Source organism: Quercus robur, chromosome 5, assembly GCF_932294415.1.
Source record: "Quercus robur chromosome 5, dhQueRobu3.1, whole genome shotgun sequence".
Lineage (NCBI taxonomy): Eukaryota > Viridiplantae > Streptophyta > Magnoliopsida > Fagales > Fagaceae > Quercus > Quercus robur.
Window position 1 is genome coordinate 17,652,489 of NC_065538.1, and position 23,578 is coordinate 17,676,066.

General features: G+C 31.9%; 1 protein-coding gene across 2 annotated transcripts; it reads right to left on the reverse strand.

The window, feature by feature from the left end:
* Positions 1-8,471: 8,471 nt before the first annotated feature.
* Positions 8,472-9,872, reverse strand: LOC126725320 (uncharacterized). 2 transcript variants are annotated; one of them, XR_007655428.1, is made up of 3 exons: positions 9,680-9,872; positions 9,295-9,541; positions 8,497-8,783 (listed from the first exon to the last, which is right to left on the reverse strand). XR_007655428.1 is itself a non-coding variant. In XM_050429965.1 (2 exons), exons 1-2 carry the CDS (start codon positions 9,601-9,603, stop codon positions 8,487-8,489), a joined length of 606 nt encoding a protein of 201 aa, XP_050285922.1. In that variant the 5' UTR covers positions 9,604-9,702; the 3' UTR covers positions 8,472-8,486. The 2 variants fall into 2 exon arrangements, 1 of the variants encoding a protein (XP_050285922.1); XM_050429965.1 differs by having other exon boundaries at positions 8,472-8,783; positions 9,295-9,702.
* Between the last annotated feature and the right edge of the window lie 13,706 nt (positions 9,873-23,578).

Genomic DNA, 23,578 nt, shown 5'->3' on the forward strand with positions numbered 1-23,578 from the left:
TAATCCAACAACAAAAATTACCAATAGTAAAACTAAAAAAAAATTAAGTTTAATCAACCAATTTTAGGTTGCTGACGAATTTTATGGGTTTGTGCTTATTTTCCTATTTGTTTCTTAAGAAAAACAAATGAATTTGTGGGTGTGTTCAAGGACGGAGTCAGACCTTTGATTTAGGGGCGGCTTTGCTGTTGGTTATGTGCGGTAGCTTTGGCCTTTGACTTTGCTGCTTCTTAGTTGCTAAGGGTTTTTTTGTTTTGTTTTTTTTTTTTTAATGGGTTTTTAATGTGTGCGTTGCTAGGTAAGAACGATATTATTTTGTTTAAAAAATTTTAAAACCAAATTCTCCAGCTTCATTAACAAACCCAAAAAATGAAAGGGTAAGAAAGAATGAGATGAATCATTGCCACCCTATTTGAGCAAGAGATGCATCGTTACCATTAGAAAAATTCCCAAATCATTCTTTGGGTCTCTCTCGATCTGGGTTTTCTTTCCTATGGCTCCTATGCCATCTTCAAAAGTAAATCAAGCCTACCCGACCCATAACAAAACAACACCACCAAACCAAACCCTTCTTCGATCTAAAACTACCCACAAAAATACCCAGTTGAAGAAATCACTCGAATCTGAGACCGTCTAGATTGAAAAGAATAACCCACTTCCATTCAGGTTTGAGCCAATTTTGAGAGGGGCAGAATATGAGAGGGAGAGGAAACAGAGTGCGAGTGAGAGAACAGAAAATATAATGAAAGATTAAGGTTACGTTTGGTAACAGTTTTTGTTTTCAATTTTCAAAAACTTGTTTTGGGAGTATAAAGAAAAAAAAAATTCTTGTATTTTTGAAATCAAAAATATGTTTGGTTAGTTAAAATTAAAAAAAAAAAAAAAACAGTTCTTTAAGGGGAAAAAAATACTAAAATATGTTGTTACTAGGATTTGAACTCTATTGCTAACTTATTAAATGAGATAGATTCATTAAATTAGACACGTGTTTCTATTGATCTTTGAAAACTAAAAACTGAAAACAGTTTTTTGCATGTTTTCAATTTCCTTCACAAATTGAGTTTTAATAACAGTTTTTGTTTTCTGCTAATTTTGAATTGCCAAACAAGTTTTTTAGTCTTAAAAATAGAAAATTGTTTTTGGAAACAGAAAATAAGGGAAAAAATAGTTACCAAACATGTCCTAAAGTTTTTTTTTTTTTTTTTTTTAGTGTTTTGAAGTTTTGTGGATTTGAAATAGTTTATTTGTATGATGGGAGTTTGTATATTTTTCATTTTTGTGTGTTTTAGATCTGTTATTCTGTGATTTTTTTTTTAATATTTATGTTTATGCAATTTTTAAAATTTAAGAACAAAATTTTTTTATTTTCCATAAATTTTAATATTTATTTAATTTATATGAAATAATTAAGATGACGTGTCATATTTTCATTGGACCAATGAAATATATGTGGCTAGTTGATGTGTCACTTAACAAACACATCAGCAACAAATGGATGGGGGGCTAACAATTCAAAAAGTATAAAATATCAAGATGTAAAATCCAAAATTTGAAACTTTATTTTTACCAAAAAAAAAAAAAAAAAAAAAACTTTATAGTGTAAAATTTAAACACCCTTAAACTTTAAGAGTGTATTTTTCAATTTACTATTTTCTTTATTTATCTAATTTAGGTAACTGAAATAATATACAGACATAAAATAAGGATTTATTTAAATAAATAGATATGTGACAAATTTTTATTTGTTAAGCATAAAGTGAAGTAGGTAGAATGAGACAGAAAATTTAAACTCCATTTGTCATCTATAGGATTCGGGTATGTCTGACCCACTCAATTTAATTTCAGCTTTAGTCGAGGAGAGAAATGTTTGTTTCTTTTGAAACAAAGCTGATGAAAGACTGCAACTTTCATATACAATTGCTTTCATATACAACTATCATAACAAGGAGGTGGTATATCCTGTACCAAGCATATATGCCGGGCCATTGCTTTAAGCTTCAATAATGGAGAGAAACACTTTGCCATTGTTTGCTTTCGATGCAGAGGAAAGTGTTTCGTCTGCTATTGATGCAAGTTGGTGGAAAAAGGTTAAAAACACTGTGTTTTGTCTGCTTTCCTATCTTTTGAGTCTGTTGGCTTATCTATTCTTGCTTTCTCATTAGTTTTGGGGGGGGGGGGGGGGGGGGGGGGGAAGTAAAACACGGTGTCTGCTTTACCCTTACCATCTTTTGGAGGTCTTTTTTTTAAAATAATCTTTTGGAGGTCTTATGAAATAATAAAATTAAGAGCTATTTAACTAACTCAATTTTTATATATATAATAAAAATTATGATAAAATTTTACCCATAAAAAATCAATACTTGTAATTACTATATTATAGTTGAAATTATATTATGCAAGTTAGTTAGATAGAATTATTTTACTTTATGAAAAATTAGTTACTAACTCGTGCGATGCACGGGAATAGTTACTGGATGAGTTTCAAAAAAAAAAAAAAAAAGAGTTGGAGTAGTAATAAAAAATGCATGAAATTTTTTATAAAAAAAATGATATCAAAAGAAATAGTACAAAGTTTTATTAGTTAGGTAGAAGAAAGCAATGTTGTTTTTGTTAGTTTTTAGACCCCTTAACACAATATGTTTAACTTACTTTACTAAGTCAAGTTGATTAACAATTCACTTATTCAAATCAAGGTTAAACATTCATGAGTAAAACATTCATAAAGCGGAAGAATAAAGAACACAAAGAACTGATCACCCAAGAAAACTAAATCAGTAAAAAAAACCTGAGGATGATTTATCCTAGCTATCATTAAGGTAAAAAGCGATCCACTATAAAAGAATTGAAGTTTTACAATAAGACTTGGACCACTAACATTCTATTACTACCTCGAGTAGAAAACTTACTACCACGACCACGTTCTAGCTCCAAGTCCATGAACTACTTCTTTCATGAATCTGCTGCAACCACAAGTTCTCCTACTTGTGACTTTGAGACTCCACTCAAAGGTTTTGTTGTTCTTTAAAAGTTCTTTATGCAGCAACTGAATCACCACCAAATCTTGATTGTAAATCTTGATCTTGGTAGAGCTTTCCGTGTGTTCAAAGGTAAACACCTCTCAAATCTCACAATAGAGCAAACACACAACTATTCAGAGACTACTAAAGCGTGGCTAGGGTTTATCCTTTTACACTTGGAGTAAAACACTTAACCCCACATGTTTCGTGGGCTTGGGTTATGTTTGAAATTTCTGCAGAATTTCTGGATCTGCGATTTTCAATCGATCGAACCTAATTCTCGATCGATCGAGCCTTGCAGATTTGCACAGTATATTTATGCAATTACTCGATTCAAACTTACACTTAAATAAACTTTGAGTATGCCTAAATCTAGACTTATAGTTTTGATCATGGTTTGTCAACACAATACAAGATGTTGTTCTAATACATTTAGCTCGTAAACTCTTAGAACCTAACAAACTCCCCATTTGGCAATCCGTGACAAAACTCATTACAAGTAAATAAAATGCTCAAAGTGAAAACAGCCCAATTACACATTGTTGCCCTAAATACAATTCAAACTAACTACTACATTGTTAGGTTCTAAAAGTTTAGAATAAATGGCAAATTGTGAACACAAAATTGTCTAGATATAGATCCTAGAGTCTATAGGTATTATTAGATAATGCTCAAGGTGATTCAAGTCAAGATCCAAGAACAAGCGAGCTGTAGAAAGAAGAATTCAGAACTTCCTGGTTCGATCAATCAAAAGACAAGCTCGGCCGATCAAAACACGTATCTGCAGAATTTTATTTCAGCCCAAACTCTACTTAAACGTATTGGGTTTCAAGTAAACACTACTAGTATATAAAGAAAACCCTAAGCATGTTTTTATAAGGATTTTCAAAGAGAGAAGAGTGTGCCTCTTTTGTATCTAGGGTTTTGTACCCAAAAAGTTCTCTCATACCTTCTACCAGTATTATTCCTTAAAGAATCTCAAGATCCGATGTTGTAGAAGTTGTTGCCTTCTCTAGTCATCAAAGGTGCTAATGATCTAAACTTTCAAGAGTGGTCTTGGAGTCACAAACATGAGAGTTGTGTTTTTTTATCACAAGTGTGGGTGCTTGTGTTGCAAAGGCCAAGGAAAGAAGTAGTTAGTGGAATCGAAGCTATCATGGGGTTTTGGTCGTAAGTATTCTACTCAAGGTAGCAATAGGATGTTAATGGTCTAAATTCTATTGTACAAACTTCAATTCTTTCATAGTGGATCTGTTTTACCTTGAGGATAGTTAGGTTAAATTCTCCCCAAGTTTTTTACCGATTTGGTTTTCTTGGGTCATCATATTGTTGTGTTATTTAATTTTCCGTTGCTTTACATGATATGATTGTTTTGTTTTAACCAAGATCTGAATAATAAACTTAAGTATTCACTTGGTTAATTAATTAGGTTAAACAATCTATTTTACATGGGTCTAAAAACGTACAAGTGGTATCAGAGCGGGTTAGCTTTTAATTTAGGTTATTATACCTAGAGTTGATCTTTGATCCCTGTTATCATGGATAATTTTAAGTGTCTTATTGTTTTTGATTGTGATGTTTTGAACAAAAAGGACACTATTGTTTCAGTTGATCTTTTTGAGGCTTGTGAAAGGAATTTGCAGGATTTCAGTCTTTCTCAGAAGATTGGTGTAATCCCTCAAATACACTCTGCTTCACGTGGATTTTCACCTACAAAACCAAAGACTTGTGCTATATGGGTGAGAAAAGATTCTCTAAGGTGAGTGTTGTTTACTTGTCCTTGATTTAATTCTTTCAATTGTTTATGGACATATTTTTTTTTAGGTTGTTTTTTATTTTTATTTTTAAAAAAATCCAAAAACACTGAAATTTTCAAAAAGACAAAAATATTTTATTTTGTATCTAGTTTTATTTGTTTTGAGGGTTACATGAGTTATAATATCTCTCTCTTAATTTAGAACATGTTTGACATTGTAGAGAAACTTGAATAGTATGTGTTATATAAGTGCTAAGCTATTTATGATTTTGTATGAGTATGTACTAGTTTGTACATGTACTCGTAGGTTAATTAAGAAATTGATATTTTTTGTCTGTGTACCCTCTATAACTTAGTTAAGCACTATCATGCATAGCTTTGCACTGTTCATTTAGCATAATGTGTGCTTTTTGTTTTTGGTCATAAAATTTTTTTAAAACCAAAAAGATTTTTGTGTTTTGTATTACATATCATGGATTTGTAATCAAGGTTGGCCTATTATTTTTACATAACATGCTTGTGTACCTTGTTTAGCTTGGATGAGCTTATCTTACTGCACTTTGCTAGTTTTAGTTATGTAGTGTATGTTGTGTGGGAATTGTTTATAGTTTTTTATCACATGATCTTGATTTTGAAGTCACATGTTTTTGATTGTTAGGACTTGAACTTAATGAGAAAGGTATAAATAACAATCTCATCACTGTTTACTAGCCAATCATGAACACCTTAGTGCATATCATAAAATTTTGTGCTCAAGAAAGTGTAGCACATGCACAAAAAGAACATAAGATGTAGCCTCAGATTAATAATAAAATTGGTGTGTACATTATTGGGCCATAATAAAGATGACACAAATAAATAAAATTGGTGTGTACATTGTGAGGCAAAAAAAAAAAAAAAAAAATTACATGATTGAAAGCTTGTTTTCTAGGAGATGTGAGAGTTATATGATGTAAATCTTTAGGTGATAGTCACTTTCAAACTTATGTGATGAATTTTGTAGACATTGTGATTGTTTACTATCTACATATCACCTCACATATATCTCAAGCTATTACTAGTTGCACACACTGCACAAGTTATTCTTTGCTAAACTTAGTACATGATAGTGTGTGTGAATTTGTTTTGGCCATCCAAGATTATATGTTCCTTGATTTTAATGCAAAATGTGTTTGATGTTTGAGTTTTGAGGACAAATTGGTTGGAAAAACTTGTTTTTGGAAGATCTGGGTTGAATTCAAGTGTTTTTGAAAAACTTTTAAACTCATACTCATGCATTTCATTCATGAAATACTGTGATTTGAGGAGTTTCTGCATAAAATTACTCTGTTTTTCAAAGATTTAAGTTTTCCAGATTTTCGATCAATCGAAATTGTTTCTCGACTGATCGAAATTGCGATTAAAATTTTGATTTGAATCTGCCTAACTCGATCGATACTCAATCGATGCTCGATCGATACTCAATCGATGCTCGATCGATTAAAACTGGAAAATTTTAAGTTTTTAAGTTTTTGACCAAAATTCTTTTTCATGCATCATTTATGTGTTAGGATTCACATGTATTGCATTGTTTTTTGTATCCATCTTGCAGTTTTGCAGTCATATCTCTCATTGTTTTCACACATAACATGCATACACTTTGCTAAATTGGGTACTCAACTTGATCTAAAAATTGATTGATTAATTTTTGAGTTATGTACTTTTTAGTATATGCTATTTTTATGTGTGAACTGCAGAAAATATTTTTCTTAAGAGATATGATAGATAATCAATGTGCAAATATTTTCTCTATTTGATTTGAGTTCAAACACCATCTATTTATGGGCCACGTAGTGTCAAGTTTACATCTATTGAAAGAGAGAATATTTTTCCTCATGTGTATCCTCAACTTAGTTTTTAAGTATGGTTTGTGCGTCTTTATTTTCCTCACCTCCTAAATTTTCCCCAAAACTGTTTTTTTCCAAAACTTGTTTTGTTTTTCCTATTTTTATAGGGGGAGAAAAGTTTTTTTTTAACCCTTGTTGTTCTTAGAGGGAGTTGTTGCTCTTCATAGGGGGAGTTGCCTCTATTCTTTATAGAACTAGATTCATTTGTTTCCTTGATTCTCCATTTTCTCTTAACTTTTGTTGCGTATGTTTTCTGTTTACTCTTTGTTTGAGTTGTCTTTGTCATTACGTGACAAAAATGGGGAGAAATAGATGAAATGTGGGAATCCTGTTTAAAAAAGTTTTTAAAATGTTTTGTTTAGGGAGAGATAAAATTGTTTTTGAAAGGGGGAAAATATAAAAACTTTTTGATGTATCTAACTTAAAGGGAGAGTTAGAATTTACTTTTTTTTTTTTTTTTTTTTTTTATATTGTGTTTCATATTATTGTTTATATGTCTTTCTTTCCACATATGCGGTGATGTGTTCTTTTGAGTGTTTCAAGAAAGACAGGTACATTCTGATCAAGACCTTCTACCTCTTCTTGTAACTTCTAGGTTAGGAGTCTTAGATTAGAATTTTTGTTGTATTTGGGCATTTTATTGTATTGGGTTGTTCTTGTATTTAAGCATTTCATTTTGTATGTAAGTTTTGTCACGAATTGTCAAAGAGGGAGATTGTTAGGTTTTAAAAATTTAGAACAATTGACAAATCGTGAACACAAACTTGTCTAGATATAGATCCTAGAGTTTATAGGTATTATTAGACAATGCTCAAGGTGATTCAAGTCAAGATCCAAGAACAAGCAAGCTATAGAAAGAAGAATTCAGAATTGCCCGGTTCGATCAATCGAAAGACAGGCTTGATCAATCGAAAGACAGGCTTGATCGATCGAAACACGTATCTGTAGAATTCTATTTCAGCCCAAACTCTACTTAAACGTATTGGGTTTCAAGTAAAACATTACTAGTATATAAAGGAAATCCTAAGCACGTTTTTATAAGGCTTTTCAGAGAGAGAAGAGTGTGCCTCTTTTGTATCTAGGGTTTTGTACCCAAAAAGCTCTCTCACATCTTCTATTGGTGTTATTCCTTGAAGAATCTCAAGATCCGATGTTGTAGAAGTTGCTGCCTTCTCTAGTCATCAAAGGTGCTAATAATCTAAACTTTCAAGAGTGGTAATGGAGTCACAAACAGGAGAGTTTGTGTTTTTTATCACAAGTGTGGGTGCTTGTGTTGCAAAGGCCAAGGTAAGAAGTAGTCCGTGGACTCGAAGCTATTATGGGGTCTTGATAGTAAGTTTTCTACTCGAGGTAGCAATAGGATGTTAGTGGTCTAAGTTCTATTGTACAAACTTCAATTCTTTCATAGTGGATCTATTTTACCTTGAGGATAGCTAGGTTAAATCCTCCCTAGGTTTTTTACCGATTTGGTTTTCCTAGGTCTTTATATCGTTGTGTTATTTAATTTTCCGCTACTTTACATGATATGATTGTTTTGTTTTAACCTAGATCTGAATAATATATCTAAGTATTCACTTGGTTAATTAATTAGGTTAAACAATCTATTTTACAGGGGTCTAAAAACATACATACCTATCAGTTGCAGGTGTAGACAGTAGCTTCGAATGAATCAACTTGTAAATTCCTGAAACACTAAACAAAGCATAAATGCATGTGTGGAATATACAAGTAAACCAAAATAGAAATTCTTGATTTCACAAAATATAAAATAAAAGACATATATTAAAAAGAATAACCATCATATAATGTATAAACATCACAATATAATCATAATGTATCAAAGTTTGTGAAACAAGAACTAAAATAAAAGAAATAAAATACATACATCCAAAAAAAAAAAATACATCTCCATAAAAGAACTCCCCATACCAAAAAAAAGTTATCTCCCCCTATCACTATGCACTCCCCCTTTTTGTAACGTATTGCCAAAGGGCAATCATGGCTGATCCAACGGTGGAGCTGGTGGAGAGGCACCTCTAGTGGCAGCAAGCTCAGCTCGTATGGCAGCAACCTCATTGAGCAAATCCAAGAGCAGCTGTCCATGTGCTGAATGACCTGTAAGAACTAGTAAAAACTTTTTTCCTATCAAACTCTCCTTCAATGTAGTTTGAATCATATTAAAGTCTGTAGTGTCACATATTTGTAAAGTGACAGCCTCAAGAATTAATTTTGTGATCTTAAGCACATCAAATTCTTCAGGAACACAAACCCAATATCTAAGGCGAAAATGTTTAGTGATTCTTTGATCATTGTAGATAAGTCGAGCATGGGTGGTCTTGCCAATCCCACCCATGCCCACTATGTGAATCACACAGGGGTGGTCATTGGTTTTTGCATCATTTGAGATTAACAAGTTGACTATTGGCTCTTTATCATCATCCCTACCATAAATTCTAGTTTCTTTTAGTACAGAAGTTGTGGGAACTCTTTGGGAAGATTTCCCTTCAACACCTGCTCTCAGGCCTATAACATTTGTTTGTGTAACTAGAGATTCCAGCCTATCGAGGACTTTTTCTATGTTTGATTCTAGTTTCATCCCAGTCCAATTAAATGAAGTAGAGATAAAATTATGTACCTTACTCTTAGCTTCCAACTGGCACTGCAAAACTTTAGTAGCAATCTCATCCAAAAGGTCCTCTGCATCATAGACATCATCTTTGAGCTCATCAAGCCACTTTTTCACAGCTGGGTTAGTGATTTCTTTTTCCTCTGCATCATTGGGCACTGCGTTAAGGGCAAGACAAGACGTCTCCAACTTCTTTAGCAGTGTATCAGAGACTTTTCTTCCCCGGATGAAGTCCAGAACCTCTCGAGATGCCAATCTGTGAAACAACACGCGAAGGGTTGCATTCAGAATTGCTCCTCCCACTAGGGCCTCAGTCATGTTTTTCTTTTTGCAATTAATGGAAAGAAATTGGATAAAAATAACTACAGCAAACTAAAAGAGATCAGTTTGTTACTTTGTGGTGTAAAAGCCCGTGCACTTCTTACTTGATTTATAAAGATGCAGTCCTTGTCCTTAGGTGAGGTGCATGCCATGCCTTCATAGCCGTCGAGGTTGACTTGACCTTGCTTGGTAAGGATGAATTTCACAGTTTAGATCAAACGCAAAGGATGACGAACAAGATATGAATAAACTAATGAGAATGGCACAAAGTTGCAATTTGAAGTAGTCCTTTTCCATGAAAGTTATTGTCATTTCTATTTCTTTTTTTGGTAGCATATTGGCAATTCTATAAATCTTATGCTAATCATCTTTGCGATTACATTATCACGAATTTTCCCACTAATTCATTGAAAGGGTCTACTCTACAGATAAGTTGTGGCAAAAATGATATCTAGCTGGAAATGGATGTTCATTCCCTTTTTCTCCAGGTGAACCGTTTCATGATACAAACAACTCTATTCCAAATACCGTCAAAAAAATTACTATGATTAAATCTGTGTAACGCAATGGCTTTTAACTAGTCTATAAGACTATAATATTAATAACAGGATTTCCCTTCTGCTTAAAAAAATTAAAAAAAAAAAAAATAGGATTCTCTGTTTGGATTTCAACATTTTGCGTACTAAAATATCCTTACACAAATTCTTAAACTCTCTAAAATACCCCTATCTTTTAGTTAAATACTGTAATCTTAAATTTAAAAATACAAACCGGTTAAAAAAATAATTTACTATTTAAATTCCCCTATATTATTTTTTTTTTCCCTTCTACGATCTGAATTACTACTTTTTATTTTAAACTCAAATTTCAAATTTTTATCAACTTTCACATAGAGAAAGATCTCAAAAATTAGGACACTATCTCTATCTCACTTTTAAACATTATGACACTAAACCCGAAATTAAAAAAAATAATATAATGCAATGATTGAGGCTAATTTTAAAATAGGGGTAATTGTAGTAAATCCACCTGTGGTTTGGCTCGAAATCTCTTAACCTACCCGTGGTTTAAAAAGTGTTACTTTGCCCACCTGAGGTTTGATCTGTTTGTTTCCTATAACCCACCTCTGTTAAAAATGTGGGCAAATATGTATTTTTGCTTTAATTTTATGTTTTTCTCCTCCCAAGACAAAACAAAACAAAACATACAAAAACAAGGAAAACAAGATCAAAAAAATGTTATTTGTAAAAAATTTAATACTGGCCTAAGAACTCCAATAAATCACAAAATGTCTTTGTAACACACTCAGGGCATTCCACCAACAAAAGTGGTATTTCCTTCTCAAATTCTTATCTGAAACATGGCTTCCACCTCCATTTCAATCAATATTACCACCATTGCACAGATTGCGACAATGGTAGGTGATAAGCTCTCAATCATGAATTATGTCATGTGGCGTGACCAAACTCAGCCACTCATTGAGAGCATCCAAATGCTCAATCACAAAACAGAAGGTTTTCAACAACCAAAAGTTGTCTTGACCACTCAGGGAGGAAAAGAGAAAGTCAACCCTACATACATGACTTGGAAGCAAGAAGATGGACTCATAAAGAGTCTCATTATTGACCTCGACACAACACTAGAAGTTTGGAAATGTCTTTAGGATCGCTATGCAAACTCCTCAAACGAAAGAGTACGAGATCGGCAACGAAGCTGCAAGAAATCTCTCTGCTCTTTCTCTGTCCCAGATCTCTCCCTCTGTCTTTCTTCGCTCAAACCCCAGTTTAGTCTTGGTTGTATGTAATAATCTCTTAATTTTCCACATTTTTATTTTTTCTCCGAAACAATGCAATCTCTTAATTTTCATTATTACCCACTTCATCAAAACTTATGTAATAATCATAGAAAATTCACCAAGAAAGGGGGTTGGGTTCTTGTGCCGTTATGAAGTTTGAAATGCAAAAACATTTCACAAACTTTTTTTTACCAAATAACATTTTTTGATCTTGTTTTCCTTGTTTTTGTATGTTTTGTTTTGTTTTGGGAGGAGAGAGACATAAAATTAGAGCAAAAATACATATTTGCCCCTATTTCTAACAAGGTGGGTTACTGGAGATAAACAAAGCAAACCTTGTGGGTAAAATGACATGTTTTCAGGCTACCACCGCACACCCTTGGTGCGATGGTCACTCCACAAGTATAAGTGCTTGTGGGGTGTGGGGGGCAAGGGCCGGGGTTCAAGTCTCCAGGAGGGAGCTTCACACACATATACACTTAGATTAGGCTAGAGTAGAATTCTATCTTGTATCAAAAAAAAAAAAAAAGTGATTTCAGGCTAAACCACAAGAAGGTTTGTTGTAATTACCCCCTTAAAATAATACTATGATGCGTGTCATCCAACCAAAACATTACCAATAAATTTGCTAAGAATTTTAAATAACTTAAATTAAATATTAAAGCAAAATCATTACTCATAAGAAAGTAAAAAAGATTATATTGTCGAAAATCCCTTTTTTGGATTAAGAAAGGAGTAGAACTTTCTATTTATAATGGACCAAGTAAGTGACTACAAGATTCATTACTTAATATTCATTTTTAAGTGGTCATTATTGATTTAGCTCAAATTTTGGGATTTTTGGGAGCTCAATCTAAAATATATATATATATATATATATGTGTGTGTGTGTGTGTAAAATTTATATATTACTAAGAATGTTTTCCAAAGTTTTAAGGAGCATATAATGTGACTTTGTCTCTGACTAGATCTCACTTTATAATATAAATATATATATATATATATATATATATAAACAACTCACGTTTTGACTAAAGGATAAGATTTTACAATAATTTATAATTAAAAAAAAATTCTATTCAAACTATATGTCTATTATTAAAATTTTCTAAACTTAAATCTACACAACTCAGGTTTCTGTTATTTTCTTGAAGTATAATAAATTTTGGACTTAAAAGCTGTGGTTGGGTTAAGTGACTACTCTTACTATATATATATATATATAAAATAAAAATAAAAAAAGATTCACATTTTGACTAAAGGATATAAGATTTAACAATAATTTAAAATAAGATTTAACAATAAATTAAAACAAATTTAAATTATATTCAAACTAAAAGTCTATTAGCAAAAAATTCTAAACTTAAATCCTGCACAACCCACATTTTTGTTTTTGTTTTTTTTTCCTCAAGTATAATGAAAGTTGAGCTTAGAAGTCGTGATTGGGTCAAGTGGCTACTCTCACTAATTAGTAAACTAATTTTATTAAAAAAAATAAAAGTAGCTCACGTTTTGACTAAAGAATAAGATTTAACAATAATTTAAAACCAATTTAAATTCTATTCAAATTAAAAGTCTATTATAAAAAATTTCAAAACTTTAACAATAATTTAAAACAAATTTAAATTATATTCGAACTAAAATTCTATTAAAAAATATTCTAAACTTAAATCCCACACAACCAACACTTTTTTTTCCTTCAAGTTGCATCTTATTAAATTAATATTTTAAGATTCAGATCTTTTAGAGTTCTTAAAGTACTTTACCAAGTAGAGTTTTTAAAATTTCCACCATTCTTTTTAAAACAAATGGTTGAGATTATACCACATCATCAATCCATTACATTCTTAAATTTGTCTTTCAAAAAAAAAAAAAAAAAAAAGTACTACTATCAAATGTAGGATTACTAAATGAGTCTAATCAATCTCCTTCTTCTTTTTTCTTTTTCTTTTTTTCTTTTTTTAATTTTATTTTATTTAAATCATCAACCACAAAAGCTCTCCTACAGTCCTACCTGAATCAAGGGCACAATCAAATCATCCATGTATGTTTATTGGAAGAGCAAATAAACCATATAAGTAAAATCAAATCATCCATGGTAGTTTAACGTTAATAGGAGTTTTTTATTTTTATTTTTTTTTAAAAGATAAATTTAGGGATTTATTAATGGATTAATTATGTGGCGACATCTTGGCCATTTATTTTAAAAGAATGGTGGAGATTTAAAATACTCTACCTTGTAGACTACCCTAGGAACTCTAAAAGATCTAAATCCAATATTTTATTAGTATATTAAGCTACAAAGCTCTTAACTAAGGGTAAGATTTAACAATAATTTAATTTAGATAAAACTTTATCATCTAAATTTTAGAAATTTAAATTCTACTCCAACTAAATGTCTATTATCAAAATTTTCAGAACTTATATATATTCAATAAATTAATTATATATTTTTTATTTGGATAAATTTCCTCAATTAAGGGATAATATTTAACAACTATTTAAATTAGGTAAAATTTTATCATTTAAATTTCAAAAAATTTAAATTCTATTCAAACTAATAGTCTTTTATAAAAGATTTATAAATTTAAATCTCACACGAAAACTCACGTTTTCTTTCTTAACAAAACTCACATTTTGACTAACGGATAAGATTTAACAATAATCATATTTTTTATTTTGATTTTTTCCCTCAAATTGCATGTTTTAACAATAATTTAAAATAAATTTAAATAATATTCAAAATAAAAGACTATTATAAAAAAATTTGTAATCTCACTTAGTGTAATATATTATTAATATTTATTTAATAATTTAGTTTTAATTATTTTAAAATTGTTTAGCTTAAATATGAATCCTCATCAAGCCATGCGTCACACAGGAATTATATATATATATATAGCCGAAGTTGAGAGAAAATCAAATTTAATTCCAAATTGAAGTTTAATTTTACGCCACGTGTCTCAGCTAATTTTTTAAATTTGTGTATCAAGAGAATTATTTGGTGCAAAAATCAAAAAGTCTAAATTCAATTAGATTCTAAATTGAATTTTAATTAGAGTTCAATTTTGCGCCTTGCCATCAAATTTTTTAATTTTTGTGGCAAGTGAATTACTGGGTGCAAAAAATGAACAATCTAAATCTAATAAGATTCTAAATCATGATGCAAGTATTCTGCTAAATTGTTTTTTATCTTATTTGATCTTGTCTTTGTATGTTTTTTGTGTTTTTAGAGGAGAGAGACATAAAAGTGGTGCAAAATTGCATATTTAACCCTATTTTTAAGAGAAGTGGGTTACAGAACTCTAGCTGAGCTAATTTTAGGTGGGTAAAGTATTAAATTTCAAATCACAAGTAAGCAACTTAAATTTCAGGCAAACCACAAGTGGGTAAGTTTTAATTTGAATTTTTTTTTTTTTTTACATCAATCCCAACCAAACTCAAAAACTCATTGTCTCAGTTCTAAAGTGTTAAGTTAAGATAGCTTGACCCCAGTTAATTAATTCAATTGTCCAAGTTGATTAATTAGGTTCAATTGCATGCAAAGTGTGAAGGCACCAACAAATCACCAAATAAACTAAATGTAGCGGAAATTAAATTTACACAGTAATTTTTTGACAAATAGAGAAAACCTCTTACAAAGCAAAAACCCCATCGGGTGATTTTAAGGTCACCACTCCCAAAAATTCACTAATCAACAATCAAGCGGTTACAAGAATAAGGAATCTTACCACTATCCTGGCTTATTCCAAAATACCAACTAACAATTGAACCTTTGCTTCAATACCATATTAAACTTGATCTTGTAGTAGCCTTCTTTCCTTTGATGCACAAATCTCCAATCTATGACTAACCCTTTATATGGATCCTAGCACGTGACTAACTCCAGCAACTTTAAACGATGTTGTTAGCTACAAAGTTCTTCACGTCATCAACAATGAAGATCATGAAACACTTGGTTACAAAATCCTATGACGTATGTGAGAGTGCTTTTTCTCTAGCACTCAGGCCCAAGGATCCCGGGCCGAATAGTTGTAGTTTGGTGGATCGGGCTTTGATTCATCGTAGTTAAAGGGCTGTTTAAGAATCAAGTGGTGCACAGGGCATGCGTCCTACAATACATATAAACTAACAAACAAGGATATTTGTATTGAACAACAAATCAAAACAGCAAAGTAATGCAGAGAACAAAATAGTAAAAGCACAAAGTAATGATTAGGGATCCTCAAATCAGTAAAGAATATTTCATTGAATTTTCTTTATTATGATTACAATACGCTCACTAAGATGTGATACAAGGTTCAAGTAAGCTCAAAAATTACAGTCTTAAATGGTTATTCTAACCTTTAAGACTTGCAAAGTTTGATTCTTTTTTAATCCGAGTATGTGCTATAGTGGCTTTCTCTAGGATACCGGGAAGTAATTTTGCTAATTTTCTCTGAATTTTTCTTCTCGACAGAATTTTATCAATGATTCTCCCGTCCCAAAATTTTCTGCCTTTCTTCGCAATCCTTTCCCCCTTTTTATAGTGTTATTTTGGAGTCCCAGGGGAACTGTTGATTCCCCTGTTTTGCCCTCTAAGTACCAGAGTATGTGTTGTGCCCATCGCCCAGTAGGTTCAGTTTCCCTGTTCTTCATTCTTTCCTTCCTTTTAGTTTTGTTTTTTTGAAAGTCTATGGCTGACTACCTATTTCGGAATATGCTGAGGTCACTCTCTTCACGATCCAACTTTTGGCCGTACTTCTTCTTTATCTTTTTTCTCAAACGGGCAGAATCCCACTCTGCCGGTTTGAAAGTCTTTCGCTGCTACCCCCTTTTTTATACTTCTTCATTCTGGTTCCCCGAGGTGCTACCCACTTGCACTATGAGAAGTCGCTGATTTTTTCCTCTTTTTCTTGCTGGGTCGTTTGACACTTGAGAAGGACGTGGCCTCTCCTCTATTTCTTGTGTTTCTTTTTGTCTTTTTCTTTTGAACTGTCTTAATCTTTTCTTGATTGTGCTTACACGCCTGGGGGATCCTAAGCCTTTTTGGCAGTCTCTGAGGATCCCGGCTCAGCTTTCTTCTTCAATCCTCTGACATGGGCTTCTTTTCTTTTTTTCTTTCTTCTTTTCTCATAAGCTTCTAGGCTTGCCCTTTTTTCTTCTTGATGTTTTTCGGGCTCCAAGCCTCTATTTCTTTGGGCCTGGGTACTATGACTTTTTTAGACCTTAACAACATACAAACACAATAGCTTCTCACAGAGAAAATAAATCTCTAGGTTTTTGTATCCATATATGACGGCTCTTAAAATAAGCCTTATATATGTTTAGCGTTGTGAGAAAAGAAACCCTAAACAAATACATAAGTTTGGGCCGAATTTCAGATCTGGGAAACTGAAAATCATAATTCTCGATAGATCGAGCTACTGTCGAGCTATCTATCAAGCTTCACATTAAGTCTCAATAGCATGCATTTGTTGAGCTATCTGTCAAGACTTAGTGAACAGATTTTCTTCACTTGTTTCTTGAATTAATCTTCATGTCTTTTAATATGAACACTTGATATGCTTTGAACAACATATTTCTTGATAGATTAAACTCATTTTAGATCTACCCAATTACAAGTAAAGTGCATTTTGTCAAAGGATTAGCGAATTACATAAAATACAACCCTAACATAAAGAGAACATCTCTTAATGTCTCTCAAAAACTCTCCCTCTCACTTTTACAAAATCTAAGATTAGAATTCTCTCTTTTTTAATTATTTTGAACTTTTTATGGAAAAATAAAAAAGTTACCAACTTTTTTGACAGTTTTTTCTATTCCCATTAAAATGTTTCCAAAAATGGATGATTAATGAGCATCCTAAGGGCATACATTAATCAAACATTAAAAAAGACTTTTGTGTATTTTTGTTTGTTGTATTAAGGTCTGCTCCCTATTATTTATGGGGTAATTAATATCACATGTCTAGCCTCTTCAATCTTTGCAGCTTTCATAATTAGTTATGGTAGCAGTGGAGCTGGATTGTTTGATATTTGTTGCTACTTGTTGGTAGTCTAAAGCCTGATGTGTTCACATTGTCTAAAGTCTCTGACATCATCTCGTGCAGCATCTGAGAGAGAATGGTAGTTGTGGAGAGGAAGAAGAAAGCTAATCTAGAGTTTTGAGAGAGAGAGAGACCTCTCTGGATTTTCAATCTTAGAGAGAGAAAGCATCTGAGATTTGGGTTTTAGAAACGGATTAGTTTAGAAGTTTAGAAGTTAGAACCAAAATGTGGTTAGATAATTTGGTTCATCCGGTTTGGTTTGATGAATAAATATGCTAAGTCATTTTTTTTTTTAATTGGTGGCATGTATTTATGGGGTGCTATTTGATGGAGGACCACCTCATTTGTCCACTAGGAGGGCCTAATAATTTGTCTAGGTTGGTTTTTCCTAGGACAACGTACACTTGGCGATGGAGAAATTAAAATTCAAAAAGTCTACAAAGACTGTCAAGAAGTCTCAATCAATTACCCCAATTCTCTCTTAAACAAAAATTTTACTATTTTCACTTATAATTTTCTCTTATTTTATTCAACGATTGAAATTGATTGGTTCTTTTTCCAACTTTCTTGATAGCAATTGCATCAATCTTGTTGTCGACTATCTAATTCAATGATGTGTTCTGTGCAGAAGTCCCACTACGCAGAGCTTCATTTAGACCCACAATGTACAAAAAATTATAGGTTCACAAACTTATTTTTCACCACAACTTTGTCTAGAAATTTTGAGAGAGAAGGGAAAATGATGAGTTTATGAGGAAATGGTAAGCAATAATTCAGAGCCTTGTGAGAAGTTTACAAAGAAATAGCTTCCCAATTGCATTAACCTTACTATTAATTTTTTCTTAAGGATTGATCAAGGTAGCCCTAAGGCCCATAACTGTAAAAGCCTTAAAATTATTCTCTAAAAAAAATCCTTAAATTTGTTTAATGATGTTCAAACTTTATTCCAAACCCATGCATTCTGTTTTTATTTTTTATAATTTAACAGTTGGGGTTTTGGGATTTAAAACGCATGCGTTGCTTAAGATCTTCAAGAGCAGTTATTTTTTAGTTAAAACTCTTTCAAATTTTAATTTTACCTGCACTTAAGATCTCAAATTGCAAAATTTAATTTTAAGAGACCAAATGAAAGTACTTATTTTGCTTGAACAAGGTTTTACATATTCTTCGTTCATTTGTATAAAGTTAGACAATTTGATAGTTAATATAATTTGATGATTACATCAATGGATAGGAAAGAGTTGAATCCTAGATGTGTTCATTCAAAACATTAGAAAGCGTCAATTGAACTATAAAACTTTTGACAGATACTTTCAAGAGCTAAAAGCCTAAAACCCAATAATACTAGGATTTAAACCAAATAGAAAGAAAAAACAATACATCGAAATCTAAACCTTTTCTTATTATCTAAAATACAACAATATTTATCCAAAAAAATGTATAGATCGAAGATTAAAAAAATGTTAAACAAACACTTTAAGGATTCAAAATTCAACAAAACCATGATTCAAAATTAAAAAGAAAAGAAGGAAAAAAAATCGGAGCTAGGTTAAAATACATACTTTCTTTTTCTAATATTTAAAACAAAAAAACCATATTTCCAAAATTTATAAAACAAGGAAAAGAAAAAAAAAATGAAACAAACAATTTATGGCCCAAAACCTAACAAAACCATGATTCAAATTAAAATAGAAAAAAAAAAATCACATCAAGTTCCAAAATTTCTCCCCCTAAAATCCAAAACATAAAATGCATCTAAAAGAATTGATGAATTATTGAAAAAAAAAAAAAAAACTTAAAGAATGCCTCCACATCTCCAAGATGTATATAGGCATTTGAATCGTGGGACTACCTGCCCTGGAGTCCGGAGATCATTACCCTTGAACTTCAAAGGACTAGGAAACCCAGTTGGAAAGTGACCTTCTTTACAAGGTCGGCATTGTCTTCTGTCTAAAAATTGGGCCCATTCATGGATGATGTTCATTTCATCGTCTCTACATTTTAGCGCCCGAATTGGTGTATTTTAATTTCGTAACTCATTAATTGAATTAAATAAGTCTCATGACTAGTAAATAAGTCATGTGAATAAAAGTGCACGTGGATTGTCATTGGATTGCCACATATGGACTGGAGGAGAATTTTGTCCTTCCCTAATAGATACGCTCCCAATTTAGTTTTCTTCTCTATAGTTGTGTGTCTTATAGTTGGGTTTTTTGTCATTTAATTTGATTTGAAATCTTTTTCAGAACTCAGGTTTTCAACTAAAAAATTTAGGGAAAACATTATTGTTTTTAGGACATTGAAATGAGGGAATTAAAAACACAATGAATTACTATAAAAAAAAAAAACAATGCAGAACTATTCATATGCAGCACAATGAGGGTAACACATTATGCTTTTAGTGTGCTTGACATCTTTCAATAAAAAAATTTGTTAGAATAACGGTCTGGTGTCAAAATTTTCAGTCTTAAGGTCCTAGTCTCTTAGATCAGCCATGATGTCATGGGGATCAGGTATGAGTGTAGGACACGTATGGTTTATCAGGATCTCTAGTGATGTGTTCAAAATTTTAAATGGCATATACTTTTTTTTTTTTTTTTTTGAGAAAGAAAATGGCATATACTTAAGTTCTTCCAAAAATAATTTGAATGTTATTGTAAACTGAGAGTTCTTATAAATTTATGTGTTTGTTTGTTAATTATAAAAGCTGATTCTATTGTTAATGTCATGCAGAAACTAATTTTAAGATATTTCATATTTTAGATTGCCAGTAGAAGTATTCAATCACACGATTTTTGTTTTTTAAAGCAAATGCCCCTGTGGTGATTTTGTTGTTGTCATTGGTGTAATTTTTAAAACTAGCCTCTGAGCACGCGCTCACGCGCGTGCTCAGAGGCTCTTCTATTTTTTGGGTAAGGATTAATTTAGAGCATTTATTATAATTTGGAATTATTACATTTTCCAATCACAAAAAAAAAACCTACGGGGTGTGATGAAAAAATTATTTCACTTGCAAACACATAATACTCATCACACCCCTAGGTTTTTTTTTTTTTTTTTGTGATTGAAAAATGTAATAATTCCAAATTATAATAAATGCTCTAAATTAATCCTTACCCAAAAAATAGAAGAGCCTCTGAGCACGCACGTGAGCGCATGCTCAGAGGCTAGTATTCCATATTTATTATCCATTTTTGCCACCAAAAAAAATTTATGCGGTTATCAACGTGTTATTGATTGGGAGATAATGCAATAATTTAGTATTAACCTTTAGGGGGAGGAAAAAACAGATCCTCTAAATAAATCTTATAAATAGTGCATATATTGAAAATGCATAATAAAATTGTAACAATAAGACTACTTACAAAATACATGTGATGACCTTTACAAAAGCAATTATGATAAAACTGTAAAATAATGCAGTACATCTGAAACATGGAATAGGTGAACTTATTAATATTATGACGACTACGATGGAGAAGTTGGTGGAGCAATGCTATTTGTTTCACATTCTAATTGCTTTCCAGCAGCATTTGCCATGAGCCTATGATACAAAATGTGTTAGTTTGTGTTATTAATAGAGAGTTTAAAACGTACATAATAATGATAAGCACTATAAACATCATGCATAAAATTGTAAAATGAAATATTTGAACTAACCTTGTGATGATATTGCATAGCTCCATGTATGTGAAATGGTCTACTTCAGCTTGGGACTTGAAGAACTATCATTTAATTACCAAAATTTAAAAAAAAAAAATTTAATTTTAAAACTATATAATTTTTTTTTTAAGTAGATGTGGTAATGTTTTGTACCTGCTTTATTATCGCATCGTCCTTGACTCTCAATTTCTGTTTGTCTTTACTGTTTTTGGTGTTGAAGATTGCATCGTCCTTGGTTTTTTTTTGTTCGTATCTTTTTTTGCTCTTTGATGTAGGAAACCACATTGTCCTTGATTTTCATTCTCCGTTTGTCTCTGTTGGCATGAGTGTTAGAGATCACATCGTCCTTCATTTTTCCTTTGTCTTTATTCTTATGGATGTTGGAAACTTCATTGCTCTTGATAGTGATTTGTTGTTTGTCTTTGTTCTTGGTCCTTCAAAATGAAGGGAAAAAAATGTTTGTATATTAAAATTATCAATTAGTTATTTTCCTATTTTAAAAAATAGCATAACAAACCTTTCCAATTCTTGTGACTCTAAAACTCATTTCACTTCTCTCCAAAGCTCTTTCTTGTCAGCTTGAACAGTGAATCCCCAACCAAGTGAATAAATTTGCAATTTTCGAACCTAACCCATTCGCAGCATGACATTTTTAATATTAATTTTGATAAAACAGTAGAAAGGATGCTGATTAAAGATATCATTAAAAAGAAATATACCTTGTTATCAATGGCCTCCATGTTCGATATTGACCCCTCATCCTTCCACTTCTCCCAATGAGCAGTAGGAACAGCATGCACTCCATTATTTAGCATAGTGGACTCAATCCTCACATTTGAGTTAGGCATCCTTCCTGATACCAATTAATTGTATACATAAAACACTTCAAACAATGAAATATTAAAATAAAGATAGCATAACCATTAAAATTTGTAAATTATTAAAATAAATCTATATGTAAGACAGTTCTTTTCAATTGTTAATTAATACCTATGATGAAGGGAACAAAACATCTTTATACACAATATTTCTTGTATGAACACCTTCCTTCTCAGGTATTCTTCCTTTTTGCACCAATAGTTTTGTGGTGGATTGGGAGACTCCCCTTGACAATGCCACATATAATTGGCCATGACTAAAAACATGATCAGGAAGATAAATTCCAATAGTTGGAATTGTTTGACCTTGCGCTTTGTTTATTGTAAGTGCAAAGCTCAAACGTATAGGAAATTGTCGTCTGATCATTACAAATGGCAGTTGTACATTTTCTGTTGTCTTCAAAGGGATTCTTGGCAAAAAAATGCGTGTACCGACATATTGTCCAGTCAAAATTTCAGCGTCAATTACGTTGTTAAAACATCCACGGCATATCAATCTTGTACCATTACATAATCCGGCTTTTGGATCTATATTGCGCAACAACATAATTGGAGCACCCTTTTTTAGCCTTAATATATGTGGTGGTAAACCCCCTGGAGCTATAGAATTTAGGAATTCTTGTTGATATAGATGTTGTGTATCTCCTTCAACCTCATCAAAAGAATGTAACGTAAACTCATCTCCTGGAAACTGAGAAATTATCTTTGCATTAAGTTGTTCAACATCATCATTTATAGGTGTTAGCAAAGCCCTATCAACCATATACCTTGCATCATTGACATGTTCTTGTAAATTTGGAAAAACTTGATCAATCAAGTTGTATATAGAATGCTGACCCTCCCATTGCATTGCCATTGAAGGTGGTAGTTTAATCAAATCATCAATTATATATGGTTCATTCCCATCACCAATGTGTTGTATGTACTCAGAAAACTCTTCATCATTGCTAGACCTCATATTCTGCTTCAAATGTAACACTTTGACATCTTTTCATAATGGGGACTTAACTATGCATGCATCAATCATTTCTGCCTTTGTACCCTTTGGAACAACCGGAAGTACTTGACGAAAATCTCCACCCAAAATTAGCACCTTCCCACCAAAAGGTAAATTTACTTCCATAATATCTCTAAATGTTCTATCTAAAGATTCGAGTGCACGTCGATTTACCATTGGGGCTTCATCCCAAATTATTATGGTGGCACGTCTAATAAGTTCAGCTAAGTCTGATTGTTTACTTATTGAGCAAGTAGATGAAGCATCTAGAGTTAAAGGAATCTTAAACCTGGAATGCGCTGTTCTTCCACCAGGGAGTAATGTTGCTGCTATGCCAGATGTAGCTGTGGCAATTGCAATGCGACCGGCTTTTCTCAAGGCTGCCAATATTGTGCGATACAAAAATATTTTCCCAGTTCCCCCTGGCCCATCAACGAAGAATATCATGCTTTCGTTACGATTAATAACTGTCATGATTGTCTCATATGCAACTTTCTGGTCGTTATTCAACTTCTCAATTAAAGTGAATTCTTCATCTATATTAGGAATAGTTAGCTCATCTTGTATGAGTCTTGGTATAGTTGAATTATTGTCACATTCTCCAGTTGAAA

Excerpts from the sequence above, each read along its gene's own strand:
- LOC126725320 (XM_050429965.1), bottom strand. The coding sequence starts at position 9,603 with ATGACTGAGGCCCTAGTGGGAGGAGCAATTCTGAATGCAACCCTTCGC. Across the intron at positions 8,784-9,294 it reads AGTTGGAAGCTAAGAGTAAG|TTCTTACAGGTCATTCAGCA; the intron begins GTACATAATTTT and ends AGTTTTTACTAG.